At 39.7% G+C, this 25,730-nt stretch overlaps 1 protein-coding gene across 1 annotated transcript; it reads right to left on the bottom strand.

Moving 5' to 3' along the window:
• Window positions 1–6,576: 6,576 nt before the first annotated feature.
• Window positions 6,577–22,722, bottom strand: LOC140271856 (dysbindin-like). The gene is made up of 4 exons (XM_072367164.1): window positions 22,258–22,722; window positions 9,505–9,654; window positions 9,240–9,389; window positions 6,577–7,821 (listed from the first exon to the last, which is right to left on the bottom strand). Exons 1-4 carry the CDS (start codon window positions 22,298–22,300, stop codon window positions 7,520–7,522), a joined length of 645 nt encoding a protein of 214 aa, XP_072223265.1. The 5' UTR covers window positions 22,301–22,722; the 3' UTR covers window positions 6,577–7,519.
• Between the last annotated feature and the right edge of the window lie 3,008 nt (window positions 22,723–25,730).

The raw sequence follows: 25,730 nt of genomic DNA, 5'->3' as shown, positions 1-25,730 counted from the left end.
GGTATGTGTAAGGGTTTATAGGAGTGGTTGTAGAAACTCAGTATTCAGCGATACTTATAGATACTATAGTTACTTACAGTACATCCTCATATGTATGGTGATATACAACATTTATGCATGAACAAATTACTGTGTATGATTCATAAAACCAGTGATACTGTGATGAAATTTTAATTTAGTGCCCTCGGCCTGGAAAAACATGTGTGATTTAGCCAGAGGGCGTTAAACGTGTTAGAGTAGTTCTCATGAAGTGATGATATGAATAGCAATAACAACACGCACTGTAATTGTTTATCAGCTAAATTCTTTATCATCTAAATTGTTTATCAGCTAAAGTCAAGTCAAGTCAAATTTATTTGACTTTGACTAGTGGAAGAAGCATTTGAAATACATAAAAGAATATAAAGAGAAATAAAATGAATAATTAAAATGAAATGAAAATTATTAAAAACAAGCAACAGTCTAGATAAGTTAAAAGATACCGTGCAGATTTCATGCATAGACACATGAGAAAAGAATTGTTTATAACCTGGATTTAAAAATGTCTATATTTGGTGACAGTTTAATCTCCTCTGGCAGTTTTTTCCACTTGTTTGCAGCATAACAGCTAAATGCTGCTTCTCCATGTTTAGTCTGGACTCTGGACTGGACCAGCTGACCTGAGTCCTTGGATCTAAGAGCTCATCTAGGTTTATATTCTCTGAACATATCACAGATGTATTTTGGTCCTAAACCGTTCTGGGGTTTGTAAACCATCAGTAGACTTTTAAAATCTATTCTGTGACTGACTGGAAGCCAGTGTAAATATCTTAAAACTGGTGTGATGTGCTCAGATCTCTTAGTCCTGGTTAAAACTCTAGCAGCAGCGTTCTGGATGAGCTGCAGGGAAAAGGGGAATTTCCAGATAGAAATCTGATGACGATCCAAGTATATGCACTGGAGTGGAATCATGTTAGTGACTTGAATATATCTGACACTGTGATGCTGTGGAGTGTATGAAGAACAAAATTTGAGACATTCCACCTCTTCTAACTTACAGGATTCTTTCATTGTTTCTTTCAGCTAAGTATAGTCGAATTCACTGTGCAGACGTTGTCTTAAAATTACCAACATGATGATTTTGTCAGATGATGCTGCTGTTATAGATAAGAATTTTAGCGACAGCCTGATAATGCTTAAAAGAACCACGTGTTGCCACACAGTTGACATCAACTGATTTTCAGTCACAGTTTATGTCGTATTTAGCCATCTGACAGAAACAGAAAACTATGTTAAAACTATTGGCCTATTTAAGTCTTGGTGAACGTAAACATGCAGAGGTTTGATTCGCAACCACGTCATCTGGTTGTTAGCTCAGCTTTGTGAAGCTCAATGCATGCTTGCAGTTTACGTTATTTTTTCTATTATCACGTAAACGTGCTTACGGTCTAAGTATTTTTTAAACTTCTTTCTTTAGTGTCTACACTCAAATATCTACACCCCCCCCCAAACCACAAAAAGCTATGTGATGTCTAGCTTTTGGGATATACAGTGCCTTGCCACTTGGCATTTCTCGCAATTCATTTGTTTGTTGCCTCACAACCTGGAATTAAAATGGATTGTTTGAGAGTTTGCACCATTTCATTTACAGAACATGCCTACTTGCTTTTTTATACAAAATAAAAAAAAACTTCATTGTGCATCACTGTTCACTTTTCACCCCCCCCCCCCCCAAAAAAGTCAGTACTTTGTATATGAGCTTGCCACTGGGATTGTTGTCCTTTTCTAAAGGCAAAACTGCTCCAGCTCCTTTATGTTGGATGGTTTTCAAGTTTCAAGTGATCTTCAAGTCTAACCACAGATTCTCAATTTCATTGAGGACTACTTCTGGACTTTAACTAGGCCATTCCAACACATTTAAATGTTTCCCCTTAAACCCCTCAAGTGGTGCGTTAGCAGTATGCTTCGGGTCATTGTCCTGCTGGAAGGTGAACCTCTGTCCCAGTCTCAAATCACAGGTAGACTGACACAGGTTTTGCTAAAGAATATCCCTGTATTTAGCACCATCGATCTTTCCCTCGACTCTGACCAGTTTCCCAGTCCCTGCTGCTGAAAAACATTCCCACAGCATGATGCTGCCACCACCATGTTTCACTGTGGGGATGGCGTTCTTGGGGTGATGCGACGTGTTGGGTTTGCACCAGACATAGAGTTTTCCTTGGTGGCCATAAAGTTAAATTCCAGTCTCATCTGACCAGAGCACCTTCCTCCATTCATTTGGGGAGTCGCCCTCATGCTTTTTGGCAAACTCAAAACATGCCTTGCTATTTGTAACACTAAGTAACTTTTTTTGGCCACTCTTCCATAAAGCCCAGCTCTCTGGAGTGTACGGCTTATTGTGGTCCCATGGACAGATACTCCAGTCTCTGCTGTGGAGATCTGCAACTCCTTCAGGGTTACCTTTGGTCTCTGTCCTGCCTCTCTGATTAATGTCTGTGAGTTTCGGTGGGCGGTCCTCTCTTGGCAGCTTTGTTGCGATAACATGTTCTTTCCATTTGAGGATGATCAAATTATTGATGCTCATCAAAGATTAGGATATTTTTTATAACCCAACCCTGACTTGTTTGGAGAGCTTGTGTGATGCCTCTGCGGCGTTTCAGAAAAGTTGTGTTTACTCTGACAGATCATGTGCAACTTAGATTGCACAAAGATGGATGTCATTTCACTAATTATGTGACTTTTGAAGGTAACTGGATGCACCAGAACTTTTTAAGGACTTCATAGCCAAGAGGTTAGATACATGCCAATTTTTCCATCCATTTTCTATACCTGCTTAAACTGTCGGTCAGGTCGCAGGGGGGCTGGAGCCTATCCCAGCAGTCATCGGGCAAGAGGCGGGGTACACCCTGGACAGGTCACCAGTCCATCACAGGGCCACACAGAGACAAACAACCATGCACACTCACACTCACTCCTAAGGACAATTTTAGAGACACCAAATGACCTAACATGCATATTTTTGGACAGTTGGAGGAAGCTGGAGAAAACCCATGCATACAAGGGGAGAACATGCAAACTCCATAAAGAAAGGCCCCAGAAAGGGATTGAACCTGGAACCCTCTTACTGTGAGGCGATGGTGCTAACCACCACACCACTGTTTCAGTTTTTCTTTTTTTTTTTCAGTTTTTTCATACATATTTTTCTCATTTCATTTCACCAACCACAACTATTTTGTGCAGATCCATCACATAAAATAAGATTTAAATTACAGGTTGGAATGTAACAAAATAGGTAAAAAGCCAAGGGGTGGGGGGTGAATACTTTTGCAAGGCACTGGTGGTAGCCTTTGTGGAAGATGAGGTGTTGGAAGGTTGAGTATGCTGAGTATGAATTGATTTGGTGATGTTTAGCTCATAATTGTCCATAAAACAGCCCTGGACCTAAGGCTTTTATTGTGTTGTGATATTACTGTGTAAATTTGCCACAGGGTCTAAGATTATTTCTAATGAAAAACAGCCGGCTGTCTCGTGACTTGGCACAGTCATTCAGGTGAGGCTCGTTTGAATGACAAAGAAATTAACTGGAAGCACATCACAATATGTCCACCGGGCACAGAGAAAAATAAATCATTTTGTCATCCTTTTTTTCAACACAATCTTATATGACTTAAAGGGAAAGACACTTTAAAATCTACATATTCTGGCTTTTTCTTTTTTTTTAACTCTTATGCTTGTGTCAAATGTCTATATGCATATGGTGTTGTAATTGTGCTGTCTGATGTATTGACCAGGAAAGTCTTGAAAGAAATCTTTTATCTCATGAAACTTTTCCTGGTTACATAAAAGCTCAAATTATATATATTCATATTAAGTAAGCATATTTTGGGGACAATAATTGGTCACCTTCAAAGTTAAGCCTTGTATATGTGCCATCTGCCCCCAAATTCCAGTAATGGTCAAGCTGTGGAACAAACTGCAAATTATACCGTGTACTTCCCACCAGTCAGTGAACGGCCGCACACAGTCACTTCATGAATTGCCCTATAATTTAGTTTTACACAGCAGCTGTATAAGGATTGAACCATGAGCTATGTGACGGCTTTATTTAACTGTGAGCTGTACAAACATAAACATCCTCTTTGCAAAAGATTAAAATAACCTGAATCATATTAAGTCTGGGCTTCAGGGATCATTTCATTTTTAGTTTGTGTAATCTGTAATCTGATCTGCCTTAGAGATAAACTATCTAGCTACATAATTAGTCTTGGTGATGCAGAGAAACTGCTCCATGTATTTGTGACTTCAATATTGGACTACTGTAATTCTATATTATTGGGCTGTCTCATAAATCCTCTGAAAAGCCTCCAGCTGATCCAAAATGCTGCAGGCAGAATTTTGATGAGAACTAACAGGAGAGATCATATAAGATATTTCTCCAGTTTTAGCTTCTCTTCATTGACTCCCTGTTAAATTCAGAATAGAATTTAAGATTCTTCTCTTCACATATAAAGCTCTTAATGACCGAGCTCCATCATATCTTAAAGATCTTATTGACATTTTCCTAACAATGCACTTTGCTCTCAGAATGCAGGTTTACTTTCTAAAAGTAGAATGGGAGGCAGAGCCTTCAGCTATCAGGCCCATCTCTTGTCGAATAAGCTGCCAGTAAATGTCTGGGAAGAAGACACCTTTTCCACTTTTAAGACTAGGCTTAAAACTTTCCTTTTTGATAAAGCTTATAGTCAGAGATGGCTCAGGTGACCTCGAAACATCCCATAGTTAAGTTGCTATAGGCCTAGACTGCTGGGGGACCTCATCTATTACACCTTTCCTCACTTTGCTCTCTTTTTCCTCCCCGTTTAATTTCTCAAATGATATTATGTACAGGTGTCATTATTGTGGTTATTAACTTGTGTTTCAGTGTTCCAACAGGTTCCTTTGAATGGTGTTATGGTGTTCGTTGTCCCCTCTTTTCTGTCTTCCCCAACCCCAGCTGATCGAGGCGGAGGGCCACACTTCCTGAGTCTGGTTCTGCCAGAGGTTTCTTCCTGTTAAAAGGGAGTCGTTCCTTTCCACAGTCGCCACAGGCATGTTCAGGACAGGAGATTGGACTGAAGAGAAGTTTTCGGTGCAATCTGTTGGTTTCCTTAGCTAGGAAATTGTTTTTGAATTGGCTATATATGAATGAATTGGATTATTTTGAAATGGATGAATTGGATTATTTTGAAATGAATTAATTGAATATCATTGGATTATGAGTACAATGAATTGAACTCCAATTGGCTTGAATTGGACTATATTATTTAAGTGCCTTGAGATGAAATGACATTTGTTGTAATTCAGCACTATATAAATAAAACTGAATTGAATTGAATTAACAAAGCCTTGAGCAAAATTTAAAAAAAAGTTGAAAGTATAGTAAAGTAGACAGTGCTGCTTTTCAAGTTAAAACTTTGGTGATGTTCATTAATTCATTGATTTAATTTCTGCTTTCTCTAGATTCAAAATATTTTCTTTTCTTTAGGTGTAGCGTGCCCTCCGAACCACCTTGCTTTCTAATTGTATGCTTCATCATCTGATTCAACTGCCAACAACCACTTCATAAGAACCACACTAACCACACTAAATTTTCCACAACAGCAAAGTGATAATACTTTTTTATTTAAAAGCTGTGTGTAACCTTTTATGTTTTATACATTTGTTTTATTTGTGTTTTGATGATCTATCCTTATTGTTACTTTGCTCCTTCTTTCAGCACATTGAGTTTATACCTGGTGTATGAAATGTGCAACTCTGTACACATAAACTTGAGATGATTTTATCAGTGAAATCTAGTCATATTCTCAAGACTAAAGAGAATGATGTACCAAATGTCAGTTGTGTAATAACACAGGGCCCTTTGTACTCATTCAAATGGGGTATTTCAATGTTTCCTTTATTCATCATTCTAAATAGCTGCTTGAGGATTGATGAGAAAAGCTTTCCATCCGCACTCTTCGTGCAAATTATATTTTGGAAGTTAGAAACGAAAGAATCGATTCAAGGGGTAAAACACCAAGGCAGTAACCTATCTTTTCTCAAAAAAATCTGGAGAACTTAGCAACAGACTGACCTATGTGAAACTAAGTCTTTGGTCATAATGGGCTAAATGGGCAACTGTAACTACTTTAAAGTACTTTGGAAGTCAGCAGTCAAAAGGTATAATTATGTAGTAGGAAATCATTTCTTTCTATGTATAATTAAAAATTTCAATTCAATTCAGTTTTCTTTATATAGCGCCAAATCACAACAAATGTCATCTGAAAGCACTTCAAAGTTAAAACCAAATTCAAGCTGATATTTGTGAAAATATGTATTTAGACTTAGGCCTGACTCTACCTTTTTTTGAAGTGGAAGGTTAACTTGAGAAACTAGATTAACTGGAAAACTCTACAGATTACATGTTATTAGCTGCTGCAAGTAACCGTGGCACATAGTTATCTCTTCCTCATTCAGGACAGGTACAGACATAACAAGAACAATTTAATTGTCCCAGAGAGGGAAACTGAAAGCCAATGAAAGGATAAAAGATAACTCAAGCAACAGCACATTGACCACGTTTACCCTCTGCTTCATTTATTCATTTGTGTGCATGTACCTGTGTTGGAAGATTTTCAACAGGGGAAAAAGATTCACATCATGGTTGACAATGTAAACAGGTTGTTTTGAAAAGAAACCTTAGGATCAACCTGCGCAACAGCTGTTTCGATACACAGCCTCTCACTCACTCGTAACTCCATACAGTCAGGCGAACATGCATGAACACACGAAACTCTGGAAGCAGAGTCATCCTCTCTTTGTTGATCATATCTGTGATAATGAATATCCGGCTCTCAACTTTTGTTTCACTCGAAGGCCAGGATCACATTTTATGAAGGTGTTGCCCACATAGTTCAGAAGAATGAACATATGAAGTAAATATTAATACGAACATAATGGCATGCGTTGACAAAAACAGTTCCATTCATAATGCTGAATATAGTTTCCACATGCACACAGCAGGTACCTAGAAAGCATTTCTGCAATCACTAGATACCCTGTTCCTCATTGCTCTTTTGAAACAAGGTTACGGTCAGTTTTTGAAAGTTTAAATGACAGAATTTCATCATTATCTTTTACAATTGCCCTGGTTTTCTATTCTAATTGAAAGTCTGTGTTTGTTTGATGTCCATGACCTTTATCCTTACTCTTCACAGAGCAGTTATGAACCTGTGATTTCAAGAAAAAATGAGCCTGCCGTCAAGCTGTGGAATAGCAAAAACCCACCAGTACAGACATGTGGAATGACTCAGTGTCAGTTCCAAGTTACTATGCAAATGTGTATTTTACAGAAAAAAAAAAGATTGGAAATATGTCTTAAAGAGAAAGCTGCAGTAGTCAGAGACACAGCAAATCACAACTGGGTCAACCATGCTGGGGTTTTCAGCCCATAAAAGAAAAAATAACAACAAAAAAATGATTAAATAGATAATTTTAAAAAAATGCACATGTACAGAAAAAATTAGTTTTTCTGTTGATGAACTGGAAGACATCTTTCCTCTTCATCTTCTTCCTCCGTTTCTTCACCCCCTCTTTGGGGAACAGAGGTCAGTAGCAGAGTGTCAGCATGCACTTCTTCATCATCCGACTGGATCACCGGTGTGTCAGCTCCACCCGCGCTGGTGTCACTGGAACCGGACGATGTTGAAGAAATGCGGGACTGTGGGCCACGGTAAACTTCACTTTGCCGTTGCAGAGGTGCACGCTCCCTGTAGACTACCTCTGCGTTTTCATCCTCCTCATCCTCATCATCGTCCTCACCCTCTGTAATTAGAATCTGTTAGAACATGTCGACACCGTGCAGGTTATTAAAAATGTTTTGCGTCCATTTGAAAACATAAAGTGAACACCGAATCCAGACCATTAGACCATTCTTTTGATGAGGTCATTCACGGTTAGCTTTAGCATCTTTCATCCTCCTGAGCTGTCTATGCATGCATAGATTTTTTTGTCCTAACTGACTGGTATTGATAGCTCTTCTTTATTCCCATTTCTTAATGAAAAGTGGTAGTTGTATATGGTGAGTTTATGACGTTCTTTTGTTGATGTGCTGTCCTGCTTTGTGCCCAACATACCATTGGGGATTATAGACAAAAATTGCAAAAGATTTACAGTATGTTATTTATCTTTTTGTAAAAATGTTTTTGTTATAAGAGAAACCCTATACATTTTAACCTTATACCTGCACAGACGTGAATCATACAGGAAAATGTTGTCATACTCACTGAACAAGTAGTAATTACTTCAACAATGTCACCAAATTCCTCATGGCGCCCCTCCCAATCATTGTTTGGTCACTTGCCAAGTGTTGTGGCATACATCTCATCTGAAAATCTTTCTCCTTAGTTTATTCAGTTTGTATATCTATTGCCATGAGTATTTTGTAGCTCTCTTCTGAACTACAGACCTTTCAACAAGGAGATACCAGGATTTTAAGTTTTTACTGAATCACTGGTTCGTATTCGAAGGCAAGAAGAATTTTCTCTTTTTAGGAAACAGATTTTGTTAACATATACAGGGATAACAGCAATACTATCTTAATGTCAGAGGAATGCATGTGAAGTCTGATGTGAAGTGTGTTGCATGACATGACGTGCTGTCTGGCATTCCTAGGAAAAAACAGTTGCTGAGATGATACAGCTGATAAAGAAATCATGTTTTTCTCTTTGTTTAAGAACCAATCAAATGGAACATGTCTGACAGTTTAAAGGATATTTTGTGTGTAATTCCCTGATTTATGAATCTCCCCATATTCACGTAAGGTATTAAAGATGATTAAAAGAATAAGCACTTTCACTGGGCCACAGATGAGCCTGTTTAAGTCATGTACTTTCTTTATAAATCTTGATAAATCCCACAGGATGAGTTGAACTTCATACAGTGTCAGTTAGAGTCGATCTCATTTGCGACTGGTTACCAGTAACTTGAAATTGAATATGATTCACTGAGTTTGAGCAAGGCCATATTCTCAATAAAAAGTGCACACACCAATGCAAGTAGGTGTTGATAAGTCTGTTTTAACCCTCTTTGTTCAGACAGCATTTTTACAAGTGATGGGGAAAAAAGTGCTGAGATGATTTATCTTGTTCACAAGATCACACATAAAAGGAATAACTGCAAAGAAAAACCCAAATTTTCCATTTTAGTGTTTTATGGAAGGTTTCTAGTCTTCAACAGTGCACCTGGTAGTGGAGATGCGAGTGCTCCCTCATCTGCTCCCGAGCCTGAGTTGAGGAACACGTCAAGAGCTTCCTGATCCGATATGTCCATCAGATCCATACTCTCCAGAGCATCCACATTCACCTCCATAGATGAGATACTACCCATGGGGGCTGCAGCAAACAGCACATGAAACATAAAGCTAGTAGAAAATATTTGATAACCACTTTGTGTTTTATTCTTGAAAAAAACCCTGCTGAAGTACAGTTGAACAGTAGAGTCACTCACGTTTCCTGCAGTCGATCTGCAAGTGTGCTGAGGGGAGGTAGTTGTCCACATCATGCTGGTAGACCTCTTCAAAAAAGCGCTGCCTCTCCTTTAGCTTCAAGTGTTGAGCAGCATCATTGTCGAGTAGCCTCTGGGAGTTGTCTGTCTCAGCTAAGCATCAAGATGAAAAAACCCACATAAAAGATTAATTTAATGTCTTCTTGAAAACAGTATGGGGTTTTTTTTCTACACCATGCAAAAAAAAAAACTGGGATATTGATACCTTAATGTGGAGACAGAATGATTCTAAGCTGTCCTGAAATACAGAACTTATGTTTCAGGATTTAGATGTTAAAAATGGTTAAAATGCATAAAAGGCATAATAGTTTAAAAATACTTTGGAATCAATAAAATGTATAAAAAAAGAGTTTAAACAGTTCATAGGTCAAGGTTAAGTGTTCATGATAATGAGCATAGTTGATGCGATCTGTACATGAGCAGGCATGTGTTGTCAGTTTAACAACCTGACAGGTTAACTGTTTGATGTGTTAATCCTTGTTTCTTTTCCTTTCAATTAGAACATTCTGAAACCTGCAGCCAATTGAAAAGCATTCTCAGGTAGAGGGATGGGGCTTAGTGTAAACCGCAGGGTCAGAAATACAGAAGCTAACCATCATTGTGGAGTGACCCTTGGCTATTGTAGAGTGCGATGAAGACTATAACTCTGTGGCTGACGACCAGTTATCCTTTCGGGTTGGACTATTGTAATCTACAAGAGGTAATTATGAGTTGTTGTAATGCTTTTTGTACAGTAACTCAATGTTATGGTGTAAAAACAAGCTAAGTCGCTAATCGGGAGTAGCCACTAGCATTAGCTTAATACTGTTTCGCTTTGCTTTCATACAGTTAGCTTTGCATTTAAAGCAATTGGGTAAGAGGAGTTATCACTAGTTTACCAAGAAATAATAATGCAATATAAGAGCCCATGATTGTCGAAAATATACTGATATCAGCTTAACATCAAGCGTGGTCTGGGTTTATGTATCTGAGGGATGCTGCAGTTGTTACGGGCGGGTGCGCCTGCAGTTATAAAACGAATAAACGATTATTAAACTAAAATATTGAAATATGTTTAATATGATATTAATAGCCTACAATATTGAAATATTCCTGTTTTTAGATGACACACCATGTTTGTAGTCGAGCTGTGATATGGGTTAAACTGTTGTTTGCAATTTTTGCATTCGACTTTTTTCCCGCCATTTATTTTGGTAAAATTCTGCCACACTGCCGGTGTCTTTGACATGGATGGTGGAGGAGGACTCATTGTAAATGAAAAATAAAAATTCAGCAAACCACCGGAGGTTGAATAACATGGATGTTCTTCAGTCTACCAGTCTCTGGTGGGTTGGGCTAATCCAAAATAGTGAAAACAAGCGGGGTGTTCTCTGAAGACGTGCTTTTACCTGTGAAACAGGGGTACAGTGAAATTACCATGGCAAAAAATCGACCAATCAGAGTTTTGGTCGACCCAGAATGTATCAGTCGACTAGGACTTTACAGCCCTAGTAAGGTTGTGTCTAGGTGTCTCTTTGTTTTCTGCTTCTCAGCTTTCCTTTGCAGGTTCCAGGTCGTGGGAGGGTCATCCTCTTCATGAGGCACCTGGACTGGTGTAGCGTCTAGATAAGGCTCTCCATACTGCAGCTCTCTCTCCTGCTCATGCCGCTGCATCCACTGCTTTTGTTCTGTTTGCTTTTTTTGTTTGACACACTCACACACATGCTTACATCACTGATTACTGATTTTATATGTATATATATATATATATATATTCCTCTGTTAACACTCCTGGGTTCTGGAATAATTTCACTGTACAGTCTGGTCTCCCATCTTTGCCACTGTCTCAGAAGGGGGCTGTGACAAATATCATAATGAAGCATTCCATAAATTTTTTTAAAAAAAAAGTTTGAAACGGCTACACCGGAGTGCCTCGATCCAATCAGGTAAGTTTGATGTAGCCTAAAGTTTTCCTGCAACTTTATAATGACATTATATTTGACATAACAGCCAGAAATATGTTCATCTGTTTGATATTCCATTAAAAATGGGAAAAGTTCTAAACTAATGAAATCTGTTTTGATAGGCTATGCACAAACTCCCTACTTTTGCAATGCTAATGCTATTTGCATACTATTAATGTATTTTATAGCCATGAGACATGCCTATCGACATGATGCTGGAGGAAGCCCTGACTAAGTCCGGTCGGGTTGTTTACGGAGCTTTCCACAGTGCTATTTGGGGTATTCTGTCCTCTTGCTGTCAGTCAGTGGGTCAACATGATGAGATTAACTCGATTATAGCTATAGTTGGGTTATGCTCCTTATCTGAACAAAGGTAATTATCCTTGGATATATGGTGGTGAATGAATCGAATCACTGGCACAAAGCATGTCATACCACGGTACGACAGGCGGCGCTGTACCCATTTCAACTATCGCTAATAGAGCCACTTCCTGACGTCTTCATCACCAACAACAACAAAACTAAGGCATTCGAGAAAGATGGTGAACGAAGAGCAAGATGAAGCTACGTCCCTCTACATTTATGATGAGCTGGTTATGGCACAAACACGATGCACAACGGCGCATTCTCCATCGCGTTGTTTGTTTCTTTCTGACGGCGGCGACAGCAACAGTAATATCGTCTCCTTCGACTTCCATTTGACGATTGCGGGAAAAAATCTCAAGCATGAGCAGAACGCCCGATCCAATCCACTGTCGTCTCCATGCACGTTCAGTGGGCAATTGGATCGAGTTAACCCGATCCGATTCGATTTCTTGTCAGATTAAGGTGTCTGTATGAGCTGAATAACTCAATTTTATTGTAATTTAGCCATTAATCCGATCCGATTGCCTGCATGTAACCGCACTGACTGTCACAGCCAAGGCAACCGTGAAGGATCAGTGCTCAGGAGGCTTTAGCAATTCTACAGAGCATGTCGGACTGTGAATCTGATGGTGGAGATCTGGACCTCGCATTTCAGGATGAAAACGTTGTCATCGATTCATCAAGTGATGAGGATGCCACTGCTCCAAAGACGGGTGGTCAAGTATGTGATTGAGCAGGACAGTTCAGACACAGAGGCCACGTCAGATGAGGAGGAAGACACAACGCATGTCAACCCCCCTTGTAATGAAAAACAAAAAGTTGCAGATGTGGGCATAACACCTGGATCCACAGAGAAGGCGAAAGATGGCACTGTGTGGTTCCACCACAAAGTTGGAGACTTTTGTGTTCATTCAAACAGCAGTTTGGCCTTTGTCATTACAGGCAGCAACCTCAGTGGGGGGTGGAGTGGCTGTTCACAATACAATGGAGATAGAAGAATACACAATTTTTGCAGTGGGGAGGGGGCATGCAGCAGAAGTGAAAATCTCTGCTGGTGTTAATGATAATTCAACTAAAGGAAAATTAAATAGAAGGGGAATAGTGAAATGAGCAAAGGGAAAAAGGACAGCGTGAGAGAAAAAGGACAAGTGAGAGAACCACTTAAATATGTGATGTGACAGTAAGATAAAGGAAAAGTTGAAATGTTGCCTTTAACAGAAAAGATGAATCAGAAACTCAGGAAAAAGGAGGATTTAGGGACGGGTTTAATTTGTTACCAGTTATTGTACAAGACACCAACAAACTGAAAATCTGAAGGGTCGAGCAGGAAAGAACTTAAAAAAAAAAAAGTAGGTAAGATTCATTGTAGGTCAACATTGAAGCGCAATCTGAAGCGAGAGCCTGTGAACCCCGTGACGTGCATTAAGCATGTGCGCCCCCAATTTCTATCATCTTCACAGCATTATAGTTGGTGGTTAAAGTTAGTAACTTGCTGTTTTTTGCTGGTTAAACAGCTTAAGATCTTTCTTTGATTGTGTGCAAATGTTAATAACCCCGTGCTTGTGAAATGTCTTAATCAGCCTCACCTTTTCCCGGCACACTTCTGCACTAGTTTACTGTATAAACACGTTTGTTGTGAGTTACACAAATACAGGTATTTACCTTGGGGGTAATCAGAATCACCCACACCCACACCCACCCTGAGAGAGCAGTGTTACCCATAATTGTGCCGACTCTCTGTTCAAACAGCCTCACCCGCCTGTTTTGGCCACACTTTGGCGGTGGGCTGCCAGTCTCTGCTTCACATTCACCTTAATATTCGACCACTTCTTCTTCACCTCTGTTTGTGTGCGCTTCTCAGACCTCACAGCATTAAAGGCCTCGCTCACGCTCTCTCACCCACTCCTCTTACGTTTGCTGCTTATATCGTTGGACAGTGTGCCAAAGAGCACATTTTTGCGTGCCTCCACTTCAGAAATGGCACCTCCATCTCGCTTTCCGTTATGTTCGTCGCAGGATAGACGTCTAGCAGTGCCTACACCACGCCTAAGACAATCCAAACTCTTTTCAAGTGTCATTCCACGATGGTGGAATGACCTACCGAGCGCTACCAGAACAGGGGCGTCCCTGTCTATCTTCAAGAAACTCTTGAAAACCCAGCTCTTCAGAGAGCATCTCTTATCCTAGCACTTACCTTGTACTTCCCTACCCCCTCTATCTTTGCACTTTATCTTTCTGTACTTCCCTTGATGCCTGCACCCTATCTCTACTCTGTCACCTCTGACAGAGTCGGACTAGTGGGTTCCTTCTATGTAGTTTCTTGTTAGCTTTTTATATAGCTTGTTATATCTTCATTTGTAAGTCGCTTTGGATAAAAGCGTCTGCTAAATGCATAAACACAAGTTATTCTTTTTCACTCATTCTTTTTTCTTGATTTTCTGATCGTGCAGAGAGAGGAATCGCAGGTGCAGGGCTCATTTGGATATTATTATTGTCGATGTGCAAACGAAATGTGCTTGGATTCATGCGTGCGCACACATTGATACATCCGGATATTTTTATACATTGGAGGGCATTTTGGTTTGAGCGTACGCCATGTTTCAGTAGGAAATCCACGCAAGTCTTTGTACATGAGGCCCCTGGTGTTTCACTTTTGGTTTAGGTGTGAGTGGGCCCACCTTATATTATTGAGAGTTTACCAGTTTAGAGGTGTTACACTATTGTGATGTTAGAGGTGATAGTTAAACTTTCAGAGACTTGAAAGCAGTAAGAAAAGGGACAGTTAATTGTTTTGTGTTCATTGATTTGGGGTATTATTTTTATTCATATTTACATTTATGAGTGATGTAAAGCATTCATGTTTTACGTATTTGGAATGGAAAAATAACTAAAGTTGGTCTTATTGCATTAAAAGTATACTTGTGTCATTTCTTCATAGTAATTCAATATTTTCTTTGATGAAAGAAACTCTAATGGGAGGCATATACTATTACTGTCACTGATACTTTTATTGCCTAAAGCATATTGGACGCACCGCAAGTTATTTGTAAGATTGTTAGAGTGCAGGTAATGGTGCCACTAATTCTAAACTGAAGCCAGGTGTCCCAGTGCAGCAGCCACACCTAGCAGCTTCATCTAATAGTATATAGCTATATGGGATGTGGCTTACAATTGTAAAGTGAAGTGGGGGATAAAGTCCAGATTACGATACAAATAATAATAATAATACTTTTATTCATATTGCACAAGGGTTGTCTCAGTCAACTAAGAGACAGTGTGGGACAGTCTTTAAAAGAAGTGTATGCTTTAACATTTAAACGTTGATTAACAGGTTAAATGAGGCTAGTTTGTGTACAGCTTAATTGGTTTACAACTCATTGTATTCCTGATAGGGAGTTTGTAGTAAAGTGAGAGATGCAGGGGCCCAAAAGCATCACGCTGGTCAGGAGGTGTACAGAGAACAAGTTGTCTTTTATTAACTAAACAAATGTAGCCTTTTAACAAAGGGAAAATGGGGTGTTGCTCTTCCCATAGCACATAAAAACATACCCCCTTCCAACCAAATGAGCCTATCAGAGTAGATCTGTGGATAAGAGGACGGACATCATCAACAATAAAAAATCATACATATCTTAATTTGTTTGTGCTAACAAATACAAATTACCTCTAAAATATAGTACATTCAAAGCTAATCCACAAAATGTACAACATAAATAATCCAATTTAATTAACTGAACATATTTCCACCCATTTTGTCCACCAATCACAACAATCCCCACTTCTTTCTGGTCTCCATAAAGGGAGACCTATAGAGGCGAGCTCCCTCTTTGAGCCCATGCACAGATGCACACAGGACTGGAGAGACCAGGTGACAAACCACATTGTTTAACTTTTACAATCATACAGTGAGAAGTTGGCACTTCCTCACTGAGTTGAAAACCTTTTAGTTGGAATTTTGTGTCGGTTGAAGCCTTTCATCTCTCCATGACGAATTGGCAGACACATCAAGCAGATCAATGGCCACACCGAGATAAACAACCATCCACACCTACACCAGTTAAGACGATAATGAATTTAACAGACATTAAGCAATAACAATAAATTGACTTATCTTAGCAGGTAAGATAGTACATAGCTGTGTCTCTTTAACAAATTGTCATGTATCTTTAGTCATGCGAAAAAAGAAAGAATAGCCTCTATTCATCTAAAGGTTTTATATATCAGGACATGGTAATAAAATCCACTTGAAAGTCTTGAACTGAGGTAAATACAACCTCAGATGAACAACACCACATGAAATATTTCACTTTCATTATTCATGAAACCAAGATTAAGGCAATACTGAAGCAGCGTGTGAAAAACTACACCTTAGGATGCAGTATCTTGTAAAACCACCTTGAGAATCTATAATTTGACGTATTTGTTTTTCTGTTTAACATTTTCAGACTGTGGACAATCATTTATACACAGATCTCTCAAGGTCCCACCAAAGGCTTTCAATCAGATCGAGGTCTGGACTTTGACTGGGTCACATTTTTTAAACATTTAGCTGTTACATGACCCAGTTTCAGTCAAGTTTTAGCTGTCAGAGAGACTGTCTCACATTTAACTCTAAAATACTTTGGTATACAGAGGAGTTTGGGGTCAACTCACTGACTACAAGCTGTCCAGGTTCTGTGGTGGCAAAACAAGCCCAAATCCCCACTCCTCCACTGCCATGCTTGACAGCTTATATGATGTGTGTGTGCTGATTTGTTGTGTTTGTTTTTTATTTTCCAAACATGGTGCTGTGAATTACACATTTGGATTAATAATTAATCAAATGCATTTGATTAATGGCTCCTGGCTGCTATTTGCTCTCTTCATTCCAATAGAATCAAAGAGAGAGGACTTTGTTCTCCACTTACTGCTTTTGCATTTTGCTTTGGTTCTGATACAAAATGACACGTGCATGTCGCTGTTCATCTGAGGTTATATTTACCAAATTCTGCTCCAATATTCCTGTAATTCCTGGCCTTCATGGAGCTTTTCCTCAGACAAACAGATGCAATATTGATTTCAGTCTGACCTCTAGTGTTCAGAATGAGAGTTCACCAAAAATCTGTGTACAGTCAGACTGACAGTTCGGTGTGGGTTTTGCATTACTGTTGTTATGTCATCAAAGATTTTGCCATATTTGTGTCAGTGTTTGAAATTGCAAATATAAAATGAAAAAAAGAGCATCTCTGCTTACAGTAGATACACCTCACGCATTGACTTTTGCCAAGCCGACAGGCTGTGGTTGTGTAATCGTACCACATCCTCCTCAGCACACAGTGACTCTCTCCCCTGGGCTCCTCGCACTGACACTTTGGCTCATGTCACCCGTGTTTTTCAGTGGTGTGTGCATGTGCATGTGCACGTGCGTTTTAATCTCCATGTTCACTGAATGACTGAATGTGTGTTTATGGAATCATACGTTTTAGTCTTTTGTCATCTGTAACAAGCAACCATGAGTAACCTTTTTACACGATGCCAGCAGATGGATCCAGCACGAGCAGTTAAACATTTACTTTCCCACTCCATATTGGTAGTTTTCCGCACCATTGTTCCCGAGTTTGAAAACGTACAGTGCGGCACATTTGTGTCACCCAGCCTCCCTCTTCAGATAGCCCCATCTCTGGAGACACAACTTGTCAGTCTGTCAGTCACTCTTCCACTCCCCTCAGGGGGTGTGTGTCCGCTGTCACCAACTAACAGCAACCCTTTATTCTATCATTCAAGCTGACAGTCTCTGATATTTCAGCAGTCGATGGGAAAAGGAACACAGTTATTTGCATACAGTATATGGTATGGTTAAATATAAACCAGTTCCCAGACAAGACTGCAATCGGCGTAAATGTCACTAACATTTCTAGCGAAAGGAAATGAAAATGCTGAAACATACTGGCATTGTAGTGAATTGCTGTGGTTGGTGTCATTAGGTTGAATGGATCACTTTTTTTGTACCCCCAGAGTATTAGACGTCTGGAGGCAAACATCTACCATAATCGCCTTGGACTTAGAGTATTTTCTGGCATAGCCTTTGTGACAATGAATATGTCAAATTTTCATTTAATAGATCTTTCAAATTTGATATGGACTAGATAAGGTAACTCCAGCTGCTGTAACTATAATTTCCACCACTCGACAGCAGAGTGGCTGCCTCAAGATCAAATTTAAAATGGATCCATTGATAAGTTGTCTGTTATGTGTTAACACGACACAGCTTCATTCCTGGAATTAAATGCCTTTTTAATGCTTTTTATGTCACTGTTAGGTGGCTGAACAAACTGCAAAGATCCAAGTTCAAAACCACTATAAAAGATCACAATAAAGTCTGGCTGCTTGGAAGCAAAAAAGTGAATAAAACAGCAGTGTCTCAAGGATTTTACACAATACTGTCACATAGAAAGTAAATCAAAAAAGAAAAAGAAAGAAAATCAAAAGGCATCGCTTAAATGAAAACAAAAACAAATCCAAAGTTCACAACTTCCAAATCTGCCCTTTTTTACCTTCCCTGTATTGAAACACATTTGATATCACAAATATCAAAATAATTTTTAAAAAACACAAACCAAATTTACACTTATGGCCCCACACGTCACTCTGTTTTCCGAACACCTGAAATAGTTGAAAATAGCGAATGAAATATCTACTATCTACTACCTCTATCAGCCTTCACAGCTGTCCATCATTAGGGCAGCAACAACATAACCAAGCATGGTATTAAGCTATCAAAACAAAGTAATTAGTTTAGGGCCTTGCTCTTAAAGAAGAGCAATTTCCTCTGTGACATTACATCCTGTGAGTATCCCTGATCATTCAGGAGTTGCCATTGTGGCAGCGGCGAAATAAAGCTTGAGATAAATGACCAAAGGCTGTTACTGCAAAGAGGCTTGATGGTGATTAAACTGCACAGCTTATATAAACCTCAGTTTTGCCTGTTGGCCTTATAAAGGTTTCTCTCTCTGTATGACTCTTTCTTGCCACATTTGTCATTGTCTATTTATCTTAAAATCATATTGCATTACTCAAGCTGAGATGACCACTGGACATGCCCAACACATACACAAGCTCAGCTGCATGTCCTTGTGTGACTGCCTCTGCATGGGCGAAATACATGCATGTAGAAGACTGACTCATCGAGATAGCCTCTGAGTTTCTTGCTTCCCTGTTGTGGAAGACTTGCAGGAGGCCTCCATGTTAATGGGCTAAGGTTACAATACTACCAGGCTCAGTTAGACCCAGATGCCGTTCTTAGACTCCACAGGGGTGGCTTTTGTCAGGGATTATAAACCGCCAACAATCCTCGCTTCTGCCTGGTTTTTTTTCCACTTTGCACCCACTGATGTTCAAGACAGTGTTGCGAAAGGGTCACTAAGCACAAAGTGTGATGAAATAATCCTGATGTTAAGCCAGTCACCTTGATCAGTTCACATGGGCTGCTGCTTTACCCTTTATCCATGGGTCACATGGAAAAGATTTGCTGTAGGTCTGTCAGTGAATACAGAACATCAGCTGTGGCTTGACTTTTTGTTATGGAAGAGTCAACCTCAGAATACAAAAGGAATGTACTGAAAAGGATGAAGAGGAAGGTGAAACCAAAAGAAGGTAAGAAAAGACTAAAGTGACAGGCTTTGAATGAGCGGGTTCTGCACTGAATGTATTGAATTTCAAGACTTGCAAACATGGCATTGTTTCAACCACTGACAGGTTGTGCATTTACATGTATATAATATCTCAAAATCTGCGGGGGCTGGAGACAAATGTCTTGAGTTTTAAATTCTTCTTAGAGCTGCATTTAGAGATCCTGTGACACCTGTGATCAGGACTTATGCCCCTTACCCAGACATCCTTGCTCCATCTCAGCCCACACAGAACCATTATTACTTAAGTCCGACTCTTACATAATAATAGTACAATCCTTCAGTTGCACAATCTATAATACCCTGGACTCCTGCTGTATTGTAGTGCGTGACAACGTTACTTTCTATGCTGTTTGAAGTGACAGGGAAGAAAATAATTAGGAAATGAAGGAAAACATTTCTCAAAGAAAGCAGAATGTGGTTATGCAACCTGAGTCTGCAACATATTGTTCCTGGTATAAAGTAACTGTAGTGTCAGTGATTTGAGGGAAAGGGCTTTACTGTTTCTGCTTGCCTCAGCTAAGCCTCACACCATCAAACGCAACGATTGCAGAGATGTCATGCATGTTTCTCCGTATTTGTGAACTCTTTTTACTTGTTTCTCAGGTCAGATCAGTGGAAGATACCAACGGATCAAACCTTGAAAGAATAGATCAGAAGAATGAAAAAAAAATCATGTGCCTCAGCTCAGCTGTCACCTCTGGCCCTGAAACTCCCACCCCCACTAGTCTTCTTGAGCCAGATTCCTAGGCATGAAGAAGTGCCTCTGCTCTTCTCCAGACAATCCACACCACTGCTACTGTTTATATTCCCATTCAAGTTAAAAGAAACCCCACATCTGCTTCTACCTGTTTCTGTTTGGATATCTTATCTGCATCTTTTCTAGCAAGAAAACATTAAACTGTGTCATTTAGAGGTGCCGTAATACTTCAGCCCTGGCCACAGCACTGTAAGCAGGAAACAAATGTTCCTATTGAACCCGTAAGTCACGTGGTGTAGCATTCAGTTCCCTTGTGGCAAGGAGAAAGAAATCCCATGATCATCTTTCTGTTTTCAGTGAACAGAGAGGTGGGGTGTTTATGTGTGTGTGAGAGTGGTAGTAAGGCAGTTATGCTGCATGGCCAGTCTCATGTGACAGCCCATCTATCTCCTCCCCTCCTCTCCCACATCTCTGTATTCCTCCTGGGATCCTATGATGGTGTCACCCAATTCCAAACAATACACAGGCACATCATTTCACGAAATCCCCACTCTTATTTATCAAGCCAAACGCTCCTTTTTGCCCGCCTTGTAGCCACAGCAGTCCATCAAACATAAATCATTTATGAGTGAGATCACTGCACCACAATAGTCATCTCCCCTGCCATGCCTCCCCACTCCCTTCTCTGCACACACACATATCCATAAACCCACAGCCATGTAGCAGAAAGTAAATCAAGACTGGTCATTTATGCCGTCCCGCCTCTTTTCGACAGCAACCAGCACCATCATCGTACTGGTCTACGTCATACTGCAGGAAGCAAGACTCAAAAGCTAGAGAAAGGAATACTTTACATAAACGTATCTAAATGTTGTGATGATGTTAACTCTCCTTGTTGAAGTCTACATGCTCCTTATTAGTACTGTCTCCTCTTCAGGATCCTCTGTTCCCAGTGTAAACCAGCTGCCCTGTCAGTGTCTGATCAGATTTTGTATTCCCAGGCTACTCCTATTCCCAAAGCCATTAAAGCACTTCGCTCAGGGCTAAATGCTAAGATGACCTGCAGCCATGCCCACTTCTTCATTTTTAGGTAATCAAAACAGGGCTTTCAGTTCTCTCATGTGCTCTGCTTGCAGTCTGTATACATTAAGGCTCTGCAGCCCTGCACAAAAACATTTCATTGAAGCAGAAAGCACCAGTTGGAAATAACATATTGTTATCTTGACAGTTAAACAGGGAAAAACAGCTCTTGTGAGGTATTTTGTTCATTTAAAAAGCAAGACAATGTTCCTGTAGGAAGCAGATCAAAGTACTTTTACTGTGTCTTAATGGAGACTTTTTTCCCTTTAGTTTGTTCTGACTCAAGGAAGTAGTTGTTATCCCTTCACAGTGATTAAACCTCCTCTGCATCAACAGTGTTACACCACAATCAAGGATGTCAGGCTAATTCAGCTCAACAGAGATGACCCACGGCTATTAGTATCACTTTGGAAAACAAGACTTTTGCATGTATTTCTAATGAGGTCTACAAGTAAAAGTCCAAGCAAGCAAATGGATAATCTGCGCAGAAATAAATTTTGTTTTGCTTTGAGAAATGATTTAACTAATTCATTGGGTCAAGGCTTCAACAAGATAGCCTGGAGAAAATTACATGACAGCCATGCTGAACTTATCATGTGAGATGTCTTGAACATAAACAATTTCAGTCAGTATTAATCAACAATCCTTTTAGAGTTTAGAGAGAGTTTAACTGTCTTGTTGTCCCAATAGAGGGGAATTAGTGACACTGCATAGTTTGATATGAAGACTTCCGCTGCAAAGGATGTGGTGATTTGTGCTCTGGAGATTAATGCAAAAAAACTACGACCAATGCACTTTGGACACTACAGAAGGTGAAATGTGAAAGTACAGCAACAAAGCAGAGTAATTGCCAATACAGGACATAAAGTCATGCACTACAGGTCAGCTCTGTGCCACTTCAGCTATGTGTCTGATAACTTACACACCGCTGGTTACTTACATGCCTGACGCTTGTTGTGGTTTGTTGAGCCAGTAGACGACATGATCCAGTGACGTGGGATTGGCTGAGCAGTGTTTACCTTTGACTGTGTGTGGATTTTTCTTGTCCCCTCCTGTCAAGGATCCTGGACAGGATGCTGGTATGGGTAGCGGATGGTCATCTAGTCATTGCATCACTTTGGTGCCAGGACTATCAAAGATAGTACACTCACATTCCCCTTTATCTTTCTTCCCTCCTCTCTGTCTTCTGCTCTGCTCTGCCCGTTTGCTCTGATCGCTGACTCCCTCCCTCCTCTTTGATCAGCTTTTTCGTTTTTTTCTTTTTTCTAGGTTTTCCCTCTCACTGCTTCACACTCTCATCTCGGCTTCCTCTCTGCATCTCACACACACATACAGACCCACACGCTCACTCTGTCAGACTGGCTAAGTAGGGTTGTAAGGAGATGTACGGCTTAGAAACTATTGTGTGTGTGTGTGTGAGTGTGTGTGTCGGTGTGTGTGTGTGTGTGTGTGTGTGTGTGTGTGTGTGTATGTGTGTATGTTGAGGGGATGAGTGGGCTATAGCATTGTGGCCTGTACCAACTGGTTACTTAAGGGGGTCAGCAGGATCAGAAGGATCTTTTTACATAATACTGAGGAGTATACCATGTCAGCTTTCCCTCCTTTTCTCTGCATTTTCTGTTTATTTATTATCTTTGTTGATGGCAAAAAGTAAACTGTGAAAGAAAAGCCTAACAATTTACTCATCAATTTACATGACCAGTTACATGATTCTATCACCTTGCGATATTGTGACATATGTATTCTGTTAGTTATGTTCATGCATTTGTTCTGTTGTTTCTTTATATGGTATTTGCTAATATTTCCAGAAAGCATTCTTTTTCAAGGTTTTGATTAAATTGATTATAACCGAAGGAGTTTGGTCAACATTCTTACTGTGAGGCAGCACAAGTGGGTTGATCGCATATTATAGCTCCATGGAGGATATTTGGATGAAAATCAAATCTTTTTATAGTTTTATTTGTGTTCTTTTTATTCCAACCACCTGTTGTAGCCGAACTAATACCACTGCTATTCATGTGAGATGTTATCCCTGTGACTCTGTGACTGATGCTTTCCCTTTAATTCAGAAGCTCCTATTATTATTTTCGACAGTGTGGCTGGTATTGCTTTCTCTTTAAGAGTGTGTTTGTTTGATAATGATTAAAAGTGCATCCAGAGACACTTAATGTACAACCAGAACAGCCGTTATGAGCATTATGAAAAGTTTTTATTGTCTTTCTGTCTGCAGCAAGACTTAACAGGGTTGCAATCATAAAATATACACTCAAGAAACTTTACATCTGCACACTTCAGATCACAGTGGAGGCTGGATTGGAAAAAGGCAGTGGACCAACTGAGAGGAATGCCAGAAGAAACATTTGACAAATCAGTTCACTACCTGAGTGGTACTCTCCTTGATGAGCAACATGACGGATTTATAAAATGTTCGGATTCTTCTTTGTTTACAGATCGGTTATTAATTATTTAAAGATTAATAATGACCACAAATATGTATGAAGTACAAGACTATGGAAAAGGAGACCTATCCAGGGAGCACTCTGCCTCTCACCTGATGGCAGCTGGGACAGACTCCAGTTTGACCATTAACTTCTTGCAAAGAGCAGTGAGATATACACATAACATTTACAACTGCTGACTTAATGACTAATTACAATATGAGAGACCCATTGCCCTTTATTAATGCCTTGATAACATTTAGGCTTGCTGGCTTATTAGGAGGTAATGCCATTAATTATGCATCACTAGCAGCTGAGGGTCCCTCTCTTCTTGATATCTCCATATACAATCTGATGTAACTCTGAGCAAGTAAGACATGCAGATCACCCCCCCCCCCCTCAAAAAAAATAAAAATCCATTCAAATGAATTACTTTGATATTCTATATTTCTTTCTGTTAAAAAGCAAGTATGAACTACATATGTATAAAAACACTGTTACAACACAAATACTGAAAACCTCGTTCATAAATTCCCTTCTGGCATTTGTAACAAATCAAACTGGTTTGAAATAGATTGCAAATTCAGCTAGCTGTGATTATTTTGACTCTAGATGGACCAGTTGCCTCTATACTGTGCATCAGAAGAAGCGGCTGTCCAGCTGAAAGGGAAATGTGGCATCCAAAATGCAAGTGATGATGTTAAGAAGCATGTCTGACACATCCAGCAGCTTCTTATAGCTTTTTCATCACTTATGCTCTTAAACACATACACAAGTGCAAAGTGCTGTTACGTGGGGGTTCAAGGATGGTGGGCTGGGAGGGGGAAAGTCTTTAAAGACCTGAAAAGGCCTTTTTGAGTCTCTGACAGGAGCAAATGCTTTGAATGAATATATAATTATTGAAAATTATATTGGTGTTTTTATGATGATATATTTAGGGATACTACTCTCTGTTTTTCCCAAAAAGAGGGGCTCACGGACCCCATGTCCATCAGTGTTTTCCACCCATGGTAACACTGCCACATCTGGGAAGGGGGTTAATTGGCACTTAGTGTCATGGATTCTTGCAGGTCCTGACTACCACCTCCTTAATAAGAGGCTTCTAACAGGCAATTACATCACTCTTCAGCTGGAAGAGGTTGCTCCAGTCCAACCACTTATGCCATGGAAAACACATCCTAGACCATGCGAGGAGATAAAGAATGATATGAGACAATTCATGCTCTGTTTTGCCGCAATTTGTTTCCGTAGTCATTATGATTTTGGATTTTCTCAAATAAAGAGGGAAGACATTTTCTGTCATCAAAGTCTTCATTGATAGAGGAAGTCTTAACAGCCTGGTGTACCACATTAGTGAGTCAGTGTTGACATCTGCTGGTAAGAATTTAATATTACAGCTTCCCACACTCTCGAGGAGAACCTGTGTGCTGCTGAAAATGACTTTGATGTAACTCAGAAAGGACTTTATGTAAAATGCAATATATAGTAGTCTTATATCCTTCAGATTTGTTGTTCTCAATCTCAACCAGCAATAGATAACAAAAGACATAAAGAAAGAAAATCATGATCGCTATTCAAATTTGAATTTGAGGTTTCGGATTCTCCCAGGTTTATTTCATTCAGGTGAACAAAAGGGGATTTCCAGCAACCGTTCACAGGGTTGTGTGTGTACGTGAATATATGTTCATACATATTTGTATGTGTGTAATTGTATGTGTGTGAGTTGGGCCTGTACCTCTTTCAGCTTTATCAGCGCTGGCTTCCTCTTTGAAACTGTGTTGTCTCAGTTTTCTGCAGCATATTCTCTGATGTGGTTTATGAGTCATACTGTGGTAAATATACACATTTGCGCATGCACACAGACACAGTAACAAACACATGTATTCACTTTTACACACACATCATCCCTGGTCAGTGGCTGTTACTCCCCCGTTTGGATATGTTACGTTTGACTGAAGCAATGAAGCTGTAAGCC

The sequence above is a fragment of the Leuresthes tenuis genome, unplaced genomic scaffold, assembly GCF_036924035.1.
Source record: "Leuresthes tenuis unplaced genomic scaffold, fLeuTen1.0.hap1 SCAF_16, whole genome shotgun sequence".
In the NCBI taxonomy this organism is placed as follows: domain Eukaryota; kingdom Metazoa; phylum Chordata; class Actinopteri; order Atheriniformes; family Atherinopsidae; genus Leuresthes; species Leuresthes tenuis.
This window is presented reverse-complemented; position numbering and strand designations above follow the sequence as displayed.